Source organism: Mustela putorius, unplaced genomic scaffold (assembly GCF_011764305.1).
Source record: "Mustela putorius furo isolate JIRA1106 unplaced genomic scaffold, ASM1176430v1.1 tig00000580_pilon_pilon_pilon, whole genome shotgun sequence".
Classification (NCBI taxonomy): Eukaryota; Metazoa; Chordata; class Mammalia; order Carnivora; family Mustelidae; genus Mustela; species Mustela putorius.
This window is the reverse complement of record NW_025421423.1, coordinates 16,993,892-17,010,094: the sequence shown is the minus strand read 5'-3', so window position 1 is coordinate 17,010,094 and position 16,203 is coordinate 16,993,892. Positions and strand designations below refer to the sequence as shown.

General features: G+C 54.8%; 2 protein-coding genes across 2 annotated transcripts; both read right to left on the bottom strand.

Annotated features, from left to right (window-relative positions):
- Positions 1 to 595: 595 nt before the first annotated feature.
- On the bottom strand, positions 596 to 3,820 carry LOC123392488 (alpha-1-acid glycoprotein 1-like). The gene is made up of 6 exons (XM_045081778.1): positions 3,657 to 3,820; positions 3,079 to 3,221; positions 2,781 to 2,851; positions 1,891 to 1,998; positions 1,639 to 1,742; positions 596 to 785 (listed from the first exon to the last, which is right to left on the bottom strand). The coding sequence occupies exons 1-6, from the start codon at positions 3,768 to 3,770 to the stop codon at positions 708 to 710; spliced, it is 618 nt and encodes a 205-aa protein (XP_044937713.1). The 5' UTR covers positions 3,771 to 3,820; the 3' UTR covers positions 596 to 707.
- An 8,812-nt stretch (positions 3,821 to 12,632) lies between these two features.
- ORM1 (orosomucoid 1) lies at positions 12,633 to 15,988 on the bottom strand. Its single transcript, XM_045081777.1, has 6 exons — positions 15,825 to 15,988; positions 15,254 to 15,396; positions 14,958 to 15,028; positions 14,081 to 14,188; positions 13,829 to 13,932; positions 12,633 to 12,835 (listed from the first exon to the last, which is right to left on the bottom strand). Exons 1-6 carry the CDS (start codon positions 15,936 to 15,938, stop codon positions 12,758 to 12,760), a joined length of 618 nt encoding a protein of 205 aa, XP_044937712.1. The 5' UTR covers positions 15,939 to 15,988; the 3' UTR covers positions 12,633 to 12,757.
- Between the last annotated feature and the right edge of the window lie 215 nt (positions 15,989 to 16,203).

Sequence of the window (16,203 nt, the reverse complement as noted above, 5' to 3'; positions counted from 1 at the left end):
CACAGCCGTTCGTTCTGCCTTCCCTGAGCCCCGAGGCGCTGCTTCCGACGCGGCCCCTTCCCGTCCTGACTTCGGCCCAGGGCACCCTCTCTCTTGCCAGGATGCTCACAGCAGCCGGTACAGAGTCTGTGCCTCCAGGCCGGCCCCCCCATCCGACTTGACCTCTCCCGATGGCCACGGTGTGAGGTCTGTATGAGCGGCCCCGCCACGGGCCTGGTACCACCTGCTTGCCAGTCCTCCACCCGCCGCCCCACCCTCATTACCTACCTGAAACTCCTACTGGGTTGCCAAACATCCTCCCAGTCCTTGGCTTGCAGCTGGAAGAGCAGGCGTTCAAACCTCCAAATCTTTCTGGGCTGGTTCAGATGCCCCTTCCAGGAAGCCCTCCCAGACTTCATTGCAGAAGGAACCTCCGCGTGCTGGGTTCCCACAACATTCTGTGCCCATCATCCGCCCAGCCATGCTGCATATGACAGCGGGGGCTCTTCCCACCAAGGGCTGGGCCTTATTCCCTGATCAGCCAGGGCTCAGCTCAGGGCAGGCTTCAACACCCATGAATGAATGAATGAATGAATGACGACATGAGCAAACGAGCCCCAGTCTCCTGTTTCACAGGCAGAAGCTTTATTAATGCACCTGAGACAAAAACATCATGTACAAAAGGGGTGGGCCTAGGGCTAAGGATGGGCCCCACAGTCCGCAGGGTCCTAGTCCAACGCCGTGTGTTCCTCCTTTTCCTTCTGCCTTTCTTCCTTGTGCTGCTTCTCCAGCGGCCCACACAGATCCTGGAAGACAGTGAGAGGGGAGCCCGGTGATGCGAGGGGCTCTTGTGAGGGCAAGGGTGGATGAGCTCCGGACTGGGGCGTCAGCTCAGGGACCCGGGGCGAGGCACGGTCCAGCTCTGAGCCTCAGCTTCTTGCACTCCAGAGAGGCTTTACAAACCGCTGCTGTGTACTGAGGATTCACCAAGCCCCTGGACCGATCTGGATTCCTGAGCACATGATATAACCGAGGTTCAGGGGACCTTGCATCCTGTCTGCGGTCCCCCAGCCAGTGGATGGGAAAGGCAGGCGGCACACCAGGGCCAGTTGGTGCTGTGCCCAGTCCTTTCCTGCAGCTGCCAGGAGTGGGGACTGGAGGAGCTTTAGGCCGCTGGTGGGCAGGAGAGATGGCCTCAGGTGGCCAACGGAGACCTTTTTACTTTGATGATAATAAAAGTATTTCATGCATATCTGAAAAAGTATAGCCCGCTCAGCAGCTCTCCATTTTAGAGATTGCCTTATAGGACACAACCAAGGAAAGCCTCTGACGTATCTGATGTCTGGGCTGTGGCCGGCAGGTGTAAGCGATAATCACCCTTGTGTGTTTCCCCGTCACGTTCCCACTGCCACCCTTATTCCCACTGTTCCTCCTCCCTTCCTGTCCTCTCTGTTTCCCAGGGACTTTCCCTCCTGGGCCCTCAACCTTTGGGCCTCTGGGGAGCTCAGCTGTCCCTGCAGGGAGGCAGGTGCTTACAAGTAGGACATCCTGCCTCACTATGCAGCCTTGGGCGGCTGGTATCCCTATCCGGGCCTCTGGGGCTGCCCCCAGGCAGGAGGGCTCCAAGGGCGGGCATAGCCTAGTCTGCATTGCGCTCACCTTTTTCGCATCAGTGTAATTGATCTCCGACTTCCGCATGCGGAGGCACGTGATGGCTTCATGGAAAACTCTCATTTGTTCCTCAGTCACTTCTGCCTTGTCAGCTGCAGGAGGGAACAAGGGGGCTGGGTGAGTATGCCGGGGGCCTAGCTGGGGCTCAGGGGAGGGCGGGGGGTTCTGGGGACCCAGCCACAGGGACTGGTGGTCTGCTGGGTGAGGTCTGGGTGAGGTGGATATTGGAGGAGTGCTTACCATACAAGGACAGTCCCTTGTTCTGCTCATCCTTCAGGGAGAAGCCAAGCATGAAGATCTTAGGATCCTTGGTGAGCAGGAGATCGACAAACACTTCTTTGCTGGACTCTGGAGAAGAAAACCTCTGGGTGAGACCACATAGCACAATGGGTCTGATCACAGGTGAGGGACCATGAGTGTTCCTTGAACCCCAGCAGTCAGTGAAGGCTGGGAGTTCACCTGGGCCAACGACCTTCACTCCCTCTGTGTGCCGGGCCTTGCAAAGAGATGTGGAATTGTAGGAGCCTCGTGCCGACTGTGGCTGTCAGGGCCTTTCTCCCCATTTTACAGATGAGAAAAGTGAGGCACAGACAGGAACCTCAGGGCTGCCCAGGGCTGTTGGTTTAATCCCACCAGCATTTGTATGCCCCCTACTATGTGCCCTCTCTGGGGCGATGGTGGGGACAGGAGTGGGGTCATTCCCTGCCTGACACAGACTGACTGCCACCCTCAGGTCCCAAAGTGGAAAGAGTAGTGCAGAGAGGCAGGCCTGCAGCCAGCCCTCGGTTTGAATTCTAGTTCTAATTACAGGCTGTGTGACTTCAGGGAAACAATTGACCTCTCTGTTTCTCTGTTTTTTTCAGCTGATCGCTGTCAGGTCCTCCTAAGATTGTGAGTCTCGGGTGGGTTAATCCTAGTAAAAGTACTTCAAACAGTGCCTGGCACATAGAGCTCAAATCTGGGGACAGTTATTACTCATTACTGCCATGTGGAGACCCTGGGACGTCAGAAATGTAGGAAGAAGGCCTGTCCTGGGTTCTTTGTGGCTTCGCCCCAGCACTGACCCTATTTATTGTCTGGCCCATCCACAGGTCCCCATGACACACCCCAGTCCTCCCATTGGTCCTCACCGTGTTTGGACAGGGTTCCATTTTCCCTCTGGACCTTTAGACAAGTAGAGTTATGGATGCAGTGATTCCCACTAAAGCCAGACAGAAGGAAGGGGGAAACAGAAAGATCATCAAGGGGAAGAAGTGAACAATCACCGGTCGCTATCATCGAGGGCAAGAGTTGGGGCCGAGTAAACCGCCCTCCCCATCCACGGATGAAAAGGCTGAGGTCAGGAGGAAGGAGGGACTTGCTCGAGGTTTCCCAGCAGCTAGGAGCAGAAGCTGGGGCTGGGGGCAAGCTAGCATGTGGGGGTCTTACATGGTTAGGTACTCTCCGATCAGTATTGTGTCGTCCGTAGGGTTGGGCTCCAAGTAAAAGAAGCCCGCTTGGAGCATTCCAGCCAACTGATTGATGTCCGGGTTGTGGAAGGCGGCGGCGATACAAAACCATTTGCCAGAGATCTGGGGAGAAGCCAAGAGCTGATGACAGAGGCTGGGAGCTGAATGCCCCTGCCTGCCAGACAGCCAGGCACAGAGATGTCCCCCTCCTTTTTACATGCAGGGAGACTGGGGCCCCAGGCGAGGAGGGCACATGCAGGAGCTCACTCTGAGGGTCAGGAACCTCCCCCAGACACTGGGTGGCCCTCCAGGGCCAGGACAGGATGTCCCCTCTGAGGGAACTTGCCATGAGGCTTCTGAGTTAGGAAGCAGAAGAAGGCGTCCAGAGCCTGGTCAGAAGGTCACCCCAGGACCCAGGAGAGAAGAGGGCAGAAGCAGACAGAAGCAGGCAGAATCAGACGGGGGGGTGGGGGGGGGTGGCGACCACAAGCCAGCGGGAGAAGGGGAGCCCAGGGAAGGAGGCAGCTGCCCCTGGCGCTCGGGGGCCAAGGGACGCACCTGGTCCAGGGTGGCATTGGTGATGGGCGCTGCTGTGAGGTTGGCACACACTGGGCTCTGGGCATGCAGCAGAGGAAGGAGGCTCAGGGCAGCAAGGACCCAGGACAGCGCCATGCCTAGATGGAGAGACTCCTGGAGTCCAGCAGAACTGCTGGCTGGAGGGTACAGTGATTTTATAATGAGCTGTGGGAGGAGCCCTAGAGCCCCATGGTGACACAATCCATGAACTCTTGTGAAATGCTTTGCACAAATCCTTCCCTCCCTCCCGCAAAGCGCACTGTAGCTAAAGCCTCCAAGCCTTGGTCTAATTCAGAACCCTGACCTGAAGGGTTACAGGGGCCCTGAGCAGGGAGCCTGATATGGGGCTCCATCCCAGGACCCTGAGATCACGACCTGAGCCCAAAGCAGACGCTTTACTGACTGAGACACTCAGTTGGCCCTGTTTTGTCTTGTTTTAAAAGCTCTTAGGTTTTTTACCCTATTTGTGCCTCACTGAGCATCCAGAGTGAAAGCCAGCCACAAACCAAATGCTGAAAGTGATTCAGACACTTCCCAGGCTAGGTGGGGTTCGGGTGGGTGATGGGGAAGGGCTCTGGGGCAGGTGTGAGGGCATGAAGGCAAACCACTGATTCCATTCCAGCTGAGTGTGGTAACAACCGTGGGGGAACAAAAGTCCACTGGGGGAGGGGGGCTGTCAACCCAGCCTCAGAGGCAGGGATCCTTCTACAAGGAGGAGGTGTCCAAGTTACACATCTATTTCCGGTAAATGTGGTGTTAACTGAACTAGCTCCCAACACCTAAAACAAGAAACGATGCACGTGTGGTCTCCACCCCCTGCCGTGGAACAGGAAGGTGGCCTCTGTCGTCACCAGGAGGTCCCAGGCCCCGACAGTGCCCAGCACCCCAGATGTGTGCATCCACAGTCCATGAGTGTTTCTGCCTGACCGGGTCACAGCTTTAGCCCTATGAACGAATACTTCCCCAAAGCCTTCTTATGTTATGGTATAGTTTTGTATCCCTGTTCATTTCATATATTTTGAGTCATTTTCCAGGTTTCCGTGTAGTCAGTGGTTATAATTTTAATGGACGCACACCCCTGTCGTGCTCTTCCTAGGTTCCCTGTACTTAATGGTGCCCTCTCTTTATATCCGTAGCATTTTATTTTTTTCCAGCTTTATAGAGGGAGAATTGCCTCTAGCATTTCATATGGTGATGTTTCCTTGGAATGCCACGAGTCAGAAAGTGACCGAATCCCTTTCTATCATGCCCTACCATTCAAGAGAGAGAAAAACATGTCACGGACAAGACTACGATGTTATTCTGTTATTCAAAATAGCCAAGAACTAGAAACAGTTCAAATGCCAATCGTCAGGAAAATGGAAAGACACATCGTAACAGTTTCATACAGGGAATACTATGTAGCAATCAAAAGGAACTAACTACTAGCATATGAGACAACAGCTGTGAATCTCCAAAACATTCTGCTGAACAAAAAGAGCCAGATTAATCAAGCACATACTGTTTGGTTCCAGGTACAGAATGTTCTCGAACCCCCCAAATGGATCTAGAATGGCAGAAATCAGACCGGTGGTTGCCTCGGGCAAGGAGGGCAGTCTGAGGGCCAGAGGTTGGAAGAGCACTTTCTGAGGTCCGTGGCCGTTTGCACCATTTCCACCGCAGGGTTGGTTACGCGCATAATGCACATTTGTGAAAACTCACTGAACCCTGAACCTAAAATGTGTGCGTTTTATTGTATGCCAATTACACCTCAATTAAGCTGATATAAAAAAAAAAAAAAAAAAAACTCTCTCCCCAAAGAGAGATGACAAAACACATGACAAATCAAAAACACGAACACTGTCTAATGTGGTGCCAGTTTGGCGACACAGAGGAGTCCCCTCCTCCACATCCTTGTCAGAAGTGGGATTTCCTCTTCTCTTTGCTCTTTTTTTTTTTTTTTTTTTTTTTTTTTTTTTTTTTTTTGCCAGCTCACTTGGTGTTTTGGATGGGCATTGCCCTAATTTGAGTCTTGAGAAAAGGAGCGGTGTTCGTCGGTGGGGAAGAGTGGAGGGCAGAGAGCGTGGGGCATGTGGAGGACCTGGGGTCCGAGTGGCCGGCAGTGGGATGGCGTGGGAGTGAGGGGCTGATGCTAGAGAGGTTGGTGGGAACCAAGCCTGCAGGGCACAGGAGCCAGGCTGGGGAGTCTGCCCTGGACCCCGCAAGGATCAGGAGAAAGGGAAGGTTTTAAGTGAGGTGGGAGACAAGTAGTCGATTTGCTGTTTAGAAAGTTCTCTCTGGGGGTGCCTGGGTGGCTCAGTGGGCTAAGCCGCTGCCTTCAGTTCAGGTCATGATCTCAGGGTCCTGGGATTGAGTCCCGCATCGGGCTCTCTGCTCAGAAAGGAGCCTGCTTCTCTCTCTCTCTCTCTCTCTCTCTCTCTCTCTGCCTGCCTCTCCGCCTACTTGTGATTGCTCTCTGTCAAATAAATAAATAAAATCTTTAAAAAAAAATAAAAAAAGAAAAGAAAAAGAAAGGTCCCTCTGGGCGGGGAAGATTGGGGTGTCAGGGTTGGGGACCGGCTTGGGAGAGGAGCCTGGTGCTGTCCCAGTTTTGTCCTCAGCCAGCCTCCTGCTCCTTCAGTCCCGGTGTGAGATGATGCGACCAGGGACGGACTGGAGACACTGCTTCTCTCAGCGGGAGCTGACTGTTACATGGAGAGCGCCCTCGTTACCCTGGGCCATGGGGCTTCTGCTCAGAGCTTTAGAGGATGTCCCGTACCACACACACATGCACACATGAACACACACACACACACACACACATCCATGCACACATCCATGCACACGTCCATGAACACACACAAAGTTTATTAAGTAACAGAGAAGCCCGCCTGTCACTGGGGATCTGGTGCCCGGTACTGTCACGAGAGTGACCCATAGCCCTAAACCTCCTTCTTCACAACCGATGCTGGTCAGGCCCCAGGCCAACAATTCTTCCCTCTTGTGCCCTATCCTTGAATCACACTCCGTAGCCCTGTATGTGCTGAGCAGCGTAGAGAGAAATGAATGTTTTCTCTTGCAGCGAGTAAATGGAGCGCCACTCAGAAGGAAGGAGGCGTTCTCGCTGTCGCTCAGGTGCCCCTGGAGGTCTCCGTCTTCTCTCAAGAGGCTCTCCAAGTAGCTCCTTCAAGTGCAACCAGCACCACCCCCACCCGATGCAGTACCATTTTCTCCATCTTCCTACACCTCAGGGATGCCGTAGTACCTCTGTGGGACAAGCGTCTGGACGCCCCTCCCTGCGGGCCCTTCCAACTGGCCCAGGCCCAATGCCAAGAGAAGTTTGGCAGGAAATATGATGAAAACATATCACACCCAACAGAGCTCCTGCTCACAGTAAGCATGCAAGACCCCATAGCTGTGATTATTTGGAAAGGTGCTACGTATGGGGTTGAACTACAGGAAACTGCTTCTTTACAGAGCGGTTGAATACCATTCCATGTCAGACGATTCACCCTGCTATTACAGAACAATAGCTTGGACTGTGGTAGCAAGCAAGGAAGGGCTTAGCACCCCCATTGTGCAGAGGGAGAAACTGAGGCCCAGAGAGAAGGAATGACCCACCCAAGACCACGTCCCGGTCAGGAAGCAAGGACTGGAATCCACCTGCCAGCCTCTCCCTTTCTTGCCTGCCCCTCTGTCCTTTTCCCAGCACGGGGCAGCTGGTCATTGGTGGAAAGTGACTGTCCACGGCAGTGGCTTGATTCATTGTGGACAGAGCAAACACAGGATGGCCCCACTGGGAAGTCTACTCTGGCTGTTTCCTGACACTCAGTTGTGCAACGGGAGACTGGGAACCATAGCGGCTGCCAGGGCAGGGTGGGGGAGGGGCAGGGTAGGGAGCTGGGCCTTCCCCAGATTCGGGTCACCCTGGGAGGAAAGGGGTGCTATGGGAAAGCCCCACAGGTGGGTCTGAGCAGATGGCAGAGAAGAATATTAAAGTCCAGCTTTGTTCTCATCAGCTGGGTCTGAAGGGGGGGGAGGCAGTGGGGGCCAGGTTGCACTGGACCATTGTCCCTCACTTTGGAGTAGGTTTTTGTGCCACAACCAGGTCGTGAAGAGCAGCTTAAGCAGGGAGAGGCTGCTTGCCTGGGGGCTAGGGAGCTCCTTGTATCAGGCGTGTACCCTAAACTGCCCATCCTGACCCTGGGGCAGCAGGGAGCAGTAAGATAAGCTGCCTGACCAACTGGGAGGCACTGAGGCACCACAGGGGAAGAGCGTTTCCAGGGACCTGCCTCCATGGTGGCCCTATAAATGACAATTGTGATGATAATGGAAAGAATGATGGTGGTGGTGGTGCTGTTGGTGATGATGGTGATGGTGGTGGTGGTGATTGTGGTGTGGTGATAATGACAGTCATAGTAGTGATGATAGTTATGATGGTGATAATGGTGGTGGTGATGCTGATGCTGATGATGGTGGTGATGCTGGTGATGGTGATGGTGGGTGATGATGATGGTATGGTGATGGTGGGTGGTGATGATGGTGATGACATTGGTGATGATGGTGGTGATGGTGATGGTGGTGACAAGTGATGATGGTATTGGTGATGCTGATATTAATGATGATGGTGATGAGGGTGATGATGATGATGATGTGGATGATAATGGTGGTGATGATCATGATGGTGGTGATGGTGGTGATGGTGGTGGTGATGGTGGTGATGAAGATCATGGTGGTGATGATGATGACTGTGATGGTGATAGTGGTGGTGATGGTGATGATGATAATGGTGATTATGATGGTGATGGTGATGGTGATAATGATAGTGATTGTGGTGGTGATGACGGTGATGATGATGTTGATGGTGATGATGATGATTGTGATGATGATAATGGTGGTGATGATATTGATGATGATGGTAGTGGTGATGATGGTGATGATGGTGGTGATGGTGATGGTGGTGAAAATAGTGATGATGGCGTTGGTGATGCTGATGGTAATGATGGTGGTGATGATGCTGATGGTGAGGAAGGTTGTGGTGGTGATGGTGATGTGTAACGATGGGAACAGCAATCATAATGGTGATGACGAATATGAGGGTAGTGGCTTCTGGTTATTGAGCAGTCACTCTGCGCAAAGAGAAGTCTGTTAAACCGCCTGTTGTAGGACTCAGAGTGGCCAGGGGAAAAGCCCACAGGTGAATATTTTCAGCTCTGTGGGCCATACAGTCTCTGTGTAGTGACTCACAGCCACTCTGGTAGCATGAAAGACCCTAGATGACACATAAGCAAGCACAGCTGTGTCCGCTAGAACGTAATTCACCAAAACAGACCGTAGCTGCCCAGTCCTGCACTGGCCCACCATCCGTTCCTGGGTCTCCTCAGATCTTGTGCTTCACACAGACCTGCTTGGCCATCGGCCCGATTCTAGACTTCTCCCTCACCCACTGGGCTGTTGACCATGTGAAATCCACCCTCAGATGACGGAGACCTGCTACGGCTGAGAGAGGAGCTCGTGCACGTGTTGGATTACTCACTCATTCAGTCATCAATTGTCATTATTATCAATGGGATACTTATGATTAAAAACGTTTTTATTAATTATATATACTTATAATATACTTGCTAAATGTGAAATACCATATTAATTATAATTGCAGTTACATTGTAAATTATGCTAACAAATATTAGTAAAACTGATTAATCTGGGAAACCAGAGTCTTTAGGGTCATGGCAGGGTTGTAGTCTCAGCCCAAGGATTTCCAGCTAGAGATTTTGAGTGAGTTAACCAGAGTCTCAGTTTCCTCTTCTGTAAAATGGAGAGGATAGTCCCTGCCCGGCCTCCCCTTCAGGACTGCCGTGAACAGAGGATGGAAGGGCCTGTAAGTCCTTGGCCCCGTGTTTGGCCCCCACTAAAGGTAGGGCTCCACTAAAGGTAGCAGTAATTATTACAAGGCATGTTTGTTGAGTGCCTAAGTGATGGTATGAGTGAAGGGAGGCCTGTGGAGGAGTTTGCCCCAACGCTGACTTGGCTCTGCTCATGCCTCCCCTCCCGGACAGGTGAACCTGTACTCGGACCCGCCCCAGCCCAGCCACAGCATCCACACAGGGACGGTGCCCCAGGGGACCAAGGTCTTGTCCTTCACCATCCCACAACCCCAGTCTGTGCTGCGGTGGTCGGGCCCTGCCGAAGCCCCACAGACCCCTGGGGCCTCAGGTGAGTGTGGGAGATGCAGTGGGGCTAGAGGGCCTTCTGCCTGTGATTCTGCTCTGGGGGCACTTGGTTCCCCCTGGGGTGACACTGGCTTCAGGCCAGGCCAGGGAGGGAGGCAAGACCCTTCTCTGGAACCTTTGACTTGAAGAGGTCAGACGCAGATGTGGGAAGTGTCTTGCCTAGAGCCCGAGCAGCCTGGGGAAAGCTCTGCTGTGCACTTGGCATTGGGTGACCTTGGACCCCCTGCTTCTCAGAGAGCCCTGTCACTGTGGAGCCCACGTTGGGGTGGCTTCCTTAGCCCACGCAGCCCCTGCTGACTGGTTCCCCTCGACCCCCTCCCAAGCAGCCGGGGGCAGCAACGCTCCTTCCAGCTGGACCTGGAGGACCTGGAGGAGCTCAACACGGTGCTCGCAGAAGCCATGCAGGCCGCCGAGGGCATCCACTCCACCACCAAGCACATGAACGGCTCCCTGTCTGCCGACCTGTGCCAGACCCAAAGCCTGCGGGGCTCCTGCCTCTTCTGACTTTTGGAGACCCAGAACCAGCGGGCAGGGGCAGGCTGGCGGGCGGGCTGCTGCTGCCCCCGGGCAGGGGGTCGGCTGGAGTCACTGCTGAAGGCCGCACATCGCCCTCCTGAGAAGTGTCCTTCTAGCTCAGGCCCTGCCTGCTGGGTGTCTCTGCTGTTCAAGGGGTGTTGGCCCGGTGGTCTGGAAAGGAAACTTTCCAGGGGTCCGGCCCCTATAGGAAGTGCTGGGACTGAGGCCACCTTCTGCCCAGATGCGATCTTTGGGGTCTCCTGGTCCTGCACCATCCAGCTCTGCCTAATAATACGTATCTGTTTTCGTCATGAGGGCAAATAAAGAAGAATGCATTTTGATCTTTTTTGAAAAGAAAAAAAGAAAAAATTCCCAAAGTTGCCCACATCTGTGGTGTGTGTTCTCGACGTGTAGTTTCTTGACTCACGTTTGTGGGGTGTAAGACTCGAAGATAAGCCGAACCTTTCCTGCGGGGATCCGTTGAGTGCCCATTTCCACACTCTGCCTGCCTTCCTTTGGGGGTTTTTGTTTCTCCAGCCTTTCCCTGCAGCCTCGGTTAGGACCTTGGGCGTTTTGACTAGAGGCTGCCAGGCCAAGCCCCTCCTTACTGAGGTCAGAGCTGGTAGGAGATGCACAGCACATTGGTGTCTGCCAAAGCAGGAGCATGGACTCTCTTTCCAGTGCTCTGCCTAGTAGCAGACAGCGACACCAGCCACGCTTTGCTGAGTACCCAGTAGATACTGATCCTTGAGCTTAGTGTTCGGCATGGCAGGCTCACACAGGGCACATGCCAGCCCCCCGGAACCATGTGCCCCCTTCCTAGATGAGATACTGAGGTCCCAGAGGCGTGCCTGCACCGTCGCGCCACGACTGACTGCGAAGTCTGTTTTCTCGGGTCCTGCGCTTCCTTCCGACGCTCCCGGAGCTTCTCGCCGACCCCAGCTGCATCCTGCCTTCCTTTTTTCTCCAGCCCCCGCACCCCGACCAGTCACTGTGGCTGAGCCCCGTACTCGCTGCTCTCTGCCTACCGAGGCCTGTTTCTATTTCATTTTCCAGTGGGTCCTTCTCAGTGGAGTTGAAAATGACAATTCGCTGAGAAGAGAAGATTTCTGGTAGGTTCTGAGCCTCCGGGTCCCCCAACCTGGGTGTCAAGAGGCTTTGCAGGGAGATGAAGGCGGGAAGGGGGAGCCGAGGGGGTGGCAGTAGGGACCCAGGGCAGTGTCCCCCGACTAAGTGCCCCAGGCATTTGTGGCTCTTGCTTTGACCAAAGGATGTGGCAGGTGTGGGTCTGTGCATCCGCGCTATTGACAGTGCGATGGCCCAGAAGGCCATCTGGATAGCTTAGGCCACTCATGCACAGAATTGTATGAACAATGTGGCCCCAGCTTTTCTGCCGCCCCCCCCCCCAGGTGATACATCTTCCCACCCGTGCCAGTAACTCACGGGGCTGTTGGGCATGTGAGGAAGCCGACCTTCCTTGCTGGACTCCCAGTGTCGGGGGCTCAGTATTCTTTGTGCCTCCAAGTGGGCCTGCCTCCAACGTGGTCCCATCTCCAGGGCTCCCAACGTATTTGTAAGATGGTTGGTTTTTAGGGACCCACCTCCCCACTAGGTGTATCCTTGTGGGCATCAGATGGGCACCCCAAGGACACTCTGGAGACACACAGCCATTCTGCCCTTGGCCCCGAGGCCGCTGCCCCTTCCCGTCCTGCCTCTGCCCAGGCACCCTCCTCTTGCCAGGTTGCTCACAGCAGCCTGTGCCGGAGTCTGCCTCCAGGCCGGCCCCCTCCCGACTTGCCTCTCCAGATGGCCACGGTGAGGTCTGATGCGCGGCCCCGCACGCCTGGTACCACCTGCTGCAGTCCTCCACCCGCCGCCCCACCCTCATTTACCTGAACTCCTACCGGGGCGCTCTGCCTCGGCGTTTGCCAAACATCCTCCCAGATCCTTGGCTTGCAGCTGGAAGAGCAGGCGTTCAAACCTCCAAATCTTTCTGGGCTGGTTCAGATGCCCCTTCCAGGAAGCCTTCCCAGACTTCATTGCAGAAGGAACCTCCCGTGCTGGGTTCCCACAACATTCTGTGCCCATCATCCCCCCAGCCATGTGCATATGACAGCGGGGGCTCTTCCCACCAAGGGCTGGGCCTTATGCCCTGATCAGCCAGGGCTCAGCTCAGGGCGGGCTTCAACACCCATGAATGAATGAATGAATGAATGAATGAATGACAACATGAGCAAATGAGCCCCTGCCTCCTGTTTCACAGGCAGAAGCTTTATTAATGCACCTGAGACAAAAACATCATGTACAAAAGGGGTGGGCCTAGGGCTGAGGATGGGCCCCACGGTCCGCAGGGTCCTAGTCCAACGCCGTGTGTTCCTCCTTTTCCTTCTGCCTTTCTTCCTTGTGCTGCTTCTCCAGCGGCCCACACAGATCCTGGAAGACAGTGAGAGGGGAGCCCGGTGATGCGAGGGGCTCTTGTGAGGGCAAGGGTGGATGAGCTCCGGACTGGGGCGTCAGCTCAGGGACCCGGGGCGAGGCACGGTCCAGCTCTGAGCCTCAGCTTCTTGCACTCCAGAGAGGCTTTACAAACCGCTGCTGTGTACTGAGGATTCACCAAGCCCCTGGACCGATCTGGATTCCTGAGCACATGATATAACCGAGGTTCAGGGGACCTTGCATCCTGTCTGTGGTCCCCCAGCCAGTGGATGGGAAAGGCAGGCGGCACACCAGGGCCAGTTGGTGCTGTGCCCAGTCCTTTCCTGCAGCTGCCAGGAGTGGGGACTGGAGGAGCTTTAGGCCGCTGGTGGGCAGGAGAGATGGCCTCAGGTGGCCAACGGTGACTTTTTTACTTTGATAATAATAAAAGTATTTCATGCATATCTGAAAAAGTATAGCCCACTCAGCAGCTCTGTGATTTTAGAGATTGCCTTATAGGACACGACCAAGGAAAGCCTCTCCCCAAACAGGGGTTGGATGGCAAGTATTAAGGAGATGATTACACAGGTAATTCTCAGTTATAGCAGAAATCAGCGTGGTGGTCATGGACTTAGGGCATTTGGGGGTGGCTAAAAGCCACCATAGCAATTGCCCATCCACAGGTGTCTGATGTCTGGGCTGTGGCCGGCAGGTGTAAGCGATAATCACCCTTGTGTGTTTCCCCGTCGCGTTCCCACTGCCGCCCTTATTCCCACTGTTCCTCCTCCCTTCCTGTCCTCTCTGTTTCCCAGGGACTTTCCCTCCTGGGCCCTCAACCTTTGGGCCTCTGGGGAGCTCAGCTGTCCCTGCAGGGAGGCAGGTGCTTACAAGTAGGACATCCTGCCTCACTATGCAGCCTTGGGCGGCTGGTCTCCCTATCCGGGCCTCTGGGGCTGCCCCCAGGCAGGAGGGCTCCGAGGGCGGGCATAGCCTAGTCTGCATTGCGCTCACCTTTTTCGCATCAGTGTAATTGATCTCCGACTTCCGCATGCCGAAGCACGTGATGGCTTCATGGAAAACTCTCATTTGTTCCTCAGTCACTTCTGCCTTGTCAGCTGCAGGAGGGAACAAGGGGGCTGGGTGAGCATGCCGGGGGCCTAGCTGGGGCTCAGGGGAGGGCAGGGGGTTCTGGGGGCCCAGCCACAGGGACAGGTGGTCTGCTGGGTGAGGTCTGGTTGGGGTGGACATTGGAAGGGTGCTTACCATAGAAGGACAGTCCCTTGTTCTGCTCATCCTTCAGGGAGAAGCCAAGCATGAAGATCTTAGGATTCTTGGTGAGCAGGAGATCGGCAAACACTTCTTTGCCAGACTCTGGAGAAGAAAACCTCTGGTGAGACCACATAGCACAATGGGTCTGATCACAGGTGAGGGACCATGAGTGTTCCTTGAACCCCAGCAGTCAGTGAAGGCTGGGAGTTCACCTGGGCCAACGACCTTCACTCCCTCTGTGTGCCGGGCCTTGCAAAGAGATGTGGAATTGTAGGAGCCTCGTGCCGACTGTGGCTGTCAGGGCCTTTCTCCCCATTTTACAGATGAGAAAAGTGAGGCACAGACAGGAACCTCAGGGCTGCCCAGGGCTGTTGGTTTAATCCCACCAGCATTTGTATGCTCCTACTATGTGCCCTCTCCAGGGTGATGGTGGGGACAGAAGTGGGGTCACTCCCTACCTGACACAGACTGCCACCCTCAGGTCCCAAAGGGGAAAGAGTAGTGGAGAGAGGCAGGCCTGCAGCCAGCCCTCGGTTTGAATTCTAGTTCTAATTACAGGCTGTGTGACGTCAGGGAAACAACTTGTCCTCTCTGTTTCTCTGTTTCCTCGGCTGATTGCTGTCAGGTCCTCCTATGATTGTTTGTGGGTTAATTCTAGTAAAAGTACTTCAAACAGTGCCTGACACATAGAGCTCAAGTCTGGGGATGGTTATTACTTATTTGAACATGGAGACCCTGGGACGTTAGAAATGTAGGAAGAGGGCCTGTCCTGGATTCTTCGTGGCTTTGCCCCAGCACTGACCCTTTTGTCTGGTCCATTCACAGGTCCCCATGACACACCCCGTCCTCCCGCCTGAGGGCTGGTCCTCACCGTATTTGGACAGGGTCCCATTTTCCCTCTGGACCTTCAGATAGCTGGAGTTATAGATGCACTTGTTCCCACTACAGCCAGACAGAAGAAGGATAACAAAGAGGAGGATCATTGAGAAGAAGTGGACAAGCACCGGTCGCTATCATCAAGGGCAAGAGTTGGGACCGAGTAAACCGCCCTCCCCATCCACGGATGAAAAGGCTGAGGTCAGGAGGAAGGAGGGACTTGCTCGAGGTTTCCCAGCAGCTAGGAGCAGAAGCTGGGGCTGGGGGCAAGCTAGCATGTGGGGGTCTTACATGGTTAGGTACTCTCTGAGCAGTATTGTGTCGTCCGTAGGGTTGGGAGTGAAATAGAAGAAGGCCGCTTGGATTGTTCTCGCTGACTGGTTGAACTCTGGGTTGTGGAAGGCCGAGGCGAGATAAAACCACTTGCCAGAGATCTGGGGAGAAGCCAAGAGCTGATGACAGAGGCTGGGAGCCGAATGCCCCTGCCTGCCAGACAGCCAGGCACAGAGATGTCCCCCTCCTTTTTACACGCAGGGAGACTGGGGCCCCAGGCGAGGAGGGCACATGCAGGAGCTCACTCTGAGGGTCAGGAACCTCCCCAGACACTGGATGGCCCTCCAGGGCCAGGACAGGATGTCCCCTCTGAGGGAACTTGCCATGAGGCTTCTGAGTTAGGAAGCAGAAGAAGGCGTCCAGAGCCTGTTCAGAAGGTCACCCCAGGACCCAGGAGAGAAGAGGGCAGAAGCAGACAGAAGGAGGCAGAATCAGACGGGGGGGGGGGGCGTGACCACAAGCCAGCGGGAGAAGGGGAGCCCAGGGAAGGAGGCAGCTGCCCCTGGCGCTCGGGGGCCAAGGGACGCACCTGGTCCAGGGTGGCATTGGTGATGGGCGCTGCTGTGAGGTTGGCACACACTGGGCTCTGGGCATGCAGCAGAGGAAGGAGGCTCAGGGCAGCAAGGACCCAGGACAGCGCCATGCCTAGATGGAGAGACTCCTGGAGTCCAGCAGAACTGCTGGCTGGAGGGTACAGTGATTTTATAATGAGCTGTGGGAGGAGCCCTAGAGCCCCATGGTGACACAATCCATGAACTCTTGTGAAATGCTTTGCACAAATCCTTCCCTCCCTCCCGCAAAGCGCACTGTAGCTAAAGCCTCCAAGCCTTGGTCTAATTCAGAACCCTGACCTTGAAGGGTTACAGTGGCCCCAAGGTCAGGCTGTTCAAAGCCAAGGCGAGTGTGGG

Coding starts and splice junctions, on each gene's coding strand:
- LOC123392488 (XM_045081778.1), bottom strand. CDS start 3,770: ATGGCGCTGTCCTGGGTCCTTGCTGCCCTGAGCCTCCTTCCTCTGCTG. Junction 3,222..3,656: donor CCAATGCCACCCTGGACCAG/GTGCGTCCCTTG, acceptor GCTTCTCCCCAG/ATCTCTGGCAAATGGTTTTG. Junction 786..1,638: donor ATTACACTGATGCGAAAAAG/GTGAGCGCAATG, acceptor ACTGTCTTCCAG/GATCTGTGTGGGCCGCTGGA.
- ORM1 (XM_045081777.1), bottom strand. CDS start 15,938: ATGGCGCTGTCCTGGGTCCTTGCTGCCCTGAGCCTCCTTCCTCTGCTG. Junction 13,933..14,080: donor CAAGGGACTGTCCTTCTATG/GTAAGCACCCTT, acceptor TCCCTCCTGCAG/CTGACAAGGCAGAAGTGACT. Junction 12,836..13,828: donor ATTACACTGATGCGAAAAAG/GTGAGCGCAATG, acceptor ACTGTCTTCCAG/GATCTGTGTGGGCCGCTGGA.